The 5,000-nt window shown below is 46.6% G+C and overlaps 1 protein-coding gene across 1 annotated transcript in view; it reads right to left on the bottom strand.

Annotated features, from left to right (window-relative positions):
• The window catches only part of kif21b (kinesin family member 21B), an 89,336-nt gene extending 87,789 nt beyond the window's left edge, over window positions 1-1,547 (bottom strand). Inside the window, exon 1 of the mRNA XM_048255695.1 lies at window positions 1,148-1,547. Within this exon, the coding sequence (XP_048111652.1) occupies window positions 1,148-1,188 (41 nt within the window). The 5' untranslated portion in view covers window positions 1,189-1,547. The remainder of the gene's footprint in view (window positions 1-1,147) is intronic.
• Window positions 1,548-5,000: the final 3,453 nt, after the last annotated feature.

The raw sequence follows: 5,000 nt of genomic DNA, 5'->3' as shown, positions 1-5,000 counted from the left end.
GTGTCCGTGCAGAGGCGACCGCAGGCTTTCAAAAGCAGCTCTCAGCATACACTTCCTCTATTCAATGAGACGTTGCACAAAGGCAACTCGCGGAGGCAGCGAGACATCAGAAGGGCTTTGCCCTCGGGAAATGGGACTATCGAAATACCACGCTTTACTTCAAAAGCCTCCTGTGTCTCTACATAAACGCACACCGCTCCAATTCCCCCCTTCCAGTCTAGTAGCGAGAACCTGTCACACAATGGGCGGACCACCGCCTTGAGGCTGCATTTAACTGCACTCACGCCGTCTGCCTGGCATGTAGGACGACACAGAGTACTCCACAACTACAATCACTTGACTTGTCCGCTTACTTATACAGCAACAGAGAATTTATTAAAATTAACAAAATGATGACAAAACTGTCGACTGTCACCTCTAAACACCGCCCTCAACGCAAACCCTAATTTGCACGTAATCCGGGTCATTAACCTGATAACTCTTTTCATCTTGCAGTGTTAATAACAAAGGCGCGAGCGGGCATTCCGTGGCTTTGCAATGCAAGGAGACATCGTCTCTTTGTGTCACCGCCTTCTGCAGAAGGTTTCTGCGGCGTCTAACATTTTGTCACACTTAGCTTCCAAACTCTGACTCATGTCATTATACACATGATATATGCACGCCTACTCTTTCAGCAGCAACGGATGTAATCTATAAAGCCATCTGTTAGGGGGACGATGTGCATTTGTGGCAGTGTGACTGTGCAAATGTTCGATTACATCACTGTTTACCTGCGGCGTAAAATTGCTGTGAAATATAGCAAGAATAGTTATTCAGAGTTGGTTATAAATGGCTTCGCTGGGGCGCTAAAGATCTGCTTTACATTACAGCGGCAACTGATATAGACAGCTGCACAACGTGCTTTACCTTCTCGACCGTGGGTTACCTTATGCCGACCGACTGTATCCACCCATAAGCCGCCCGCAACACCCTGCACAGACTGACACTACTCCCCGGTGTGCTGTGTGTTTTAACACATTTTCAACTGGACTTACATACCATGATAAAAAAAAAAAAAGCAGAACACCCCAAAATCAAGTACAGACAATGCAAATTGCAACAGTCGGTAAAAATGTCAAGACCAAATGGCTGAAAAGGCTTAACCTACCTTAAAGAGACCTTAACGCAGCAGTCGTTTTGAGTCGCCATTCTTTCGTCTCTGGGGCTTCCAAATGAGATGAAACCACAGCCTCTTGATGAGTCAAAGTTTAAGCTAAGCTAAATTAAAGTGCGGTGCCAAATAAACGCTCTAACAGCATTGGTCGATCAGGTTAAAAACACAGCCAACGCTAAAGGCAAGCTTGACATAGTCAAACAGTCTTTCTGCCCCTCTCCGGTTGGATTTCAGCGACGCAGATTGTCATCGTTACATCGAAAGTCTGAAACATTGCACTCTTGGCCCAAATTTCCACTTTGATCAGGCGGTTTGATATATCCTGTCATGTAGCCTAGACTACTACGTGTGAGATGTCCCGCCGCTCATCTGCGAGCTCGCGGTCAAGCGTTTCTCTCGCACGTTGAATGCGCTGTGAGTGCACAGCACGGAGGGGCGGGGCTCTTGCGCACGACTGACAGACACTGAGCCATTCAGACCTTCTCGTCCCGCCCCTCGGTCAGTGTAATTGTCCAATTGCACCTCGACATTGCCTTACTGAAGGTGCATGAACGGGCTTTTGAAAGAGTAGGTACTAGCGACGGCAACATCTGAATCGTGTTAAACGCCCATAAAGTGAGAATGGCCCCGCGAGGGAGAGGCACGGGGGCAGTGATCGAACACCAGGGGTGAAAGGTCACTCATGCCGAAGAACAAAGGACTGGTAAGGCAAGCGGCCTACCCACGACAGTCCAATATAGACAGGCCCGCAGTGGGCTTTATAAACCGTCAGTCGTACAGAAGCCGAGGGAAGGGGAAGTGTTTGGGGAACATGCCCATCCTGCTCTGGCAGAGAAAAGGCTCAAAAGAGGAAGCTGATCGAGGTCCTCCCTCAGAGAAAGCCAGCGAGGCAGACAGCTGCACTTCACACTTGGCACAATCTTTTTATTTAGAGCACTTATGCAGCAACCATGGCCCTCAGGCTTCAGTTTTGGGTTTGTTTGTTTATTTGTGGGGGGTTTTGTATTATAAGTGCTTTACCATTAGTAGGCCCTATTTTATTTCACACACCTCTTCTGTAATTATTTATTTTTGTAACTTTGTAACATTTTTTTGTCAGATACTGAACTAAAGTATTTAGTGCATCATTATCCAACCTTGGGGTCGGCTGAGATATGGGTATATTACAATTGACATTAAAATATAAATACAATAAACCCCATGACATCCAAGTTGATATCCATTATAGCTAAGTAAAAATAAACTTAGACAGCCCGTATGAGATGTTTGATTGACAGAATTATGCTTGATCAATGTTCGAAACAAAGTAGCAAAACAACCAGGCGTGCAAAGCCATTTGGGGAAAATTAAAGTACAGCTCTCGTCTGGATGTTACAGCAGAAATGAGTTGCGCTCTCTCTCGCAACATGTGAATGATTGGGGTCGCCAAAGTTTTGTGACATCAAAATAGGGTCACCTGCTAAAAAAAAGTTGGAAACCCCTGGTTTAGTGTAATGAGAAAGCCAGCCCTGCTGCAGCATCATTGAGGGCGTAGCACCTGGAGCTGCGTTGCATGCTCAGACAGAGCCTGACCAACTCTCATGCTCTCTTCTCATTAGTGCTCGAGGCTGCGCTGACCTTTAGAGCTACACTGCTCTGATGTGTGAGTGGGAGAGTTCTGCTTAAGCTGGACGACACTGCACTTTAGAATAGTCTGAGGCCATTCTTTTCCTGGAATCTGGCGGTCCACATGGGATTCTTTAGGTCGATTACACCGCACCTTGAAAAACAGCTTGAGCTTTTTGTTTTTTTAATTATTTCTTTCAAGAGCCTGGTTGCCCCAAATCCAGGCTGAATTGCTGGTACATATTTTCATGCGAATGCCGGATTCTGGAGCAGATTAGTTTGCAGTAACAGGGATCAGCGGCCGGCAATCCTCGCCAGGCGGACGCTTAAACCCAAGCGAGTGACTGGCGTGGTGCTAGTGTAGGGGCACAGCTTTGCATAGGAGCAGTCACAAGCCTTGGCCAGACTGCCCAACCCTCACACACACACACACACACACACACACACACACACACTGCCGGCCTGGTGCCCATATCCACACACACACACACACAGACCTAGGGCTGCTGTGTGAATGTGACCCCCAGCTCAGGTTATCTGCATGTGGGGAATTACATTGCATAACAGTCACAGAGTGCCCCCCCCAGTCGGTAGTCAACATGATATGGTGCAAGCAGGGATTTAGACCTACCAGTTACAAATCCATAAATGACATTGTATTTTTCCACTGCATGTCTATGTGAATCGATGTGTGTGTGTGTGTGTGTGTGTGTGTGTTTTGTGCCTCTGTGTGTGTGAATGTGTTTTTGTGTGTGTGTGTGGGGGGGGGGGGGGTTATGCAAGAGTAATGACCTGCACTGAGTATATGAGTGTATTTATTTGGGTATAGAGTCTGAGTATATGAGTGTACTTATTTGGGTATACAGTATGAGTATATGAGTGTATTTATTTGGGTATACAGTCTGGCGGTTGTGTGCCGAATCAGGGCCGTGCTTGGGCCACATCCGCCTCAGACTCATCTGTTTTGGGATGCCATGCCTCCACTGCTCTTCAGCGAGTCTCAGATCTGTGATTGGGCAACACATTTCCCAATTCCCTCCTCAGCTAATGATCTGCTGTGTGTTCAGTTCTGAGCATCACTCTCAGTGTTACGTAATGGCTGCTTCAGCATCACATGTATTCAAATCAGCATCTGTTTACTGAACAGGGTAATAATGAGCTAATGCTGCCTATGTTAAAATATGAAGTATTAAATAATAAACTGTCCTATTTTATTTTAACTGTTTGTTTCCTCTGCTGGGACGCTCCCATGTGTGTGTGTTATGGCATGTGTAATCAGTAGCTGTGGTAAACTGTGTGTAATGCCTAAATGAATATGTTTAAATGGGGCGCAAGATGCCTGGTGATCTTATCACCATCATGGGCTGGCATCAGTGCCAGGAGCCTCAGTTTTGATGCTGTCCAGATCTCCCTCCCGAAAAAAAAAACAGGAAATGGAGGAGCTCAAAGAAACTCAGTCGGAGCACATGCAGACTCTTACTCTGAGCTATTACTCACCACCGGTTATCTTCGTGTGTGTGTGTGTGTGTGTGTGTGTGTGTGTGTGTGTGTGTGTGTGTGTGTGTGTGTGTGTGTGACTTTGAGTATAGGCTTCTGAAACGTTGTGATGGTGAGAATGCTTAAAAAGCCCACAGACTGCTTGAGTTGTGTGTGTGTGTGTGTGTGTGTGTGTGTGTGTGTGTGTGTGTGTGTGTGTGTGTGTGTGTGTGTGTGTGTGTGTGTGCGCATCTCCGTTCTTTGATAATCCCCCACTCTTCCTATATTTAGCTTTAGAGGCCGGAGCGCTGCCACGGGTTTGAACAAACCTGGTCCAGGATTCTCAATTGAATGGGATTATGTAATGTCTTTTTGGCAAGCTCATTGGCCATGGGTAAGTGGAACGGCACACACTCACACACACACACACACACACACACACACATGCGTGTGCTTATACACACCCAATGCAAACAATTCATATTAACCTCATGAATTCGATGAGGCTTGCTGCTCTGCAATTGGCTAACCACAGGCCTGGGAACTGTGCAGAGGAGAATGGATTCTCCTTCCCATGAAGATGATGGGGTGGTGTGTGTTTTTGTTTGGGGGTGGGGGTAAGCTACAGAAATGTTGATAGCTTTACTGCGTGTGTGTGTGTGTGTGTGTGTGTGTGTGTGTGTGTGTGTGTGTGTGTGTGTGTGTGTGTGTGTGTGTGTAAGAGAAGGAATGAGAGAGATTGAGTGTATGTAAGTCTGAGTGTATG

The sequence above is a fragment of the Alosa alosa genome, chromosome 10 (assembly GCF_017589495.1).
Source record: "Alosa alosa isolate M-15738 ecotype Scorff River chromosome 10, AALO_Geno_1.1, whole genome shotgun sequence".
Taxonomy (NCBI): domain Eukaryota; kingdom Metazoa; phylum Chordata; class Actinopteri; order Clupeiformes; family Clupeidae; genus Alosa; species Alosa alosa.
The sequence above is the reverse complement of the archived record's forward strand: the minus strand, read 5'-3'. Positions and strand labels throughout refer to the sequence as shown.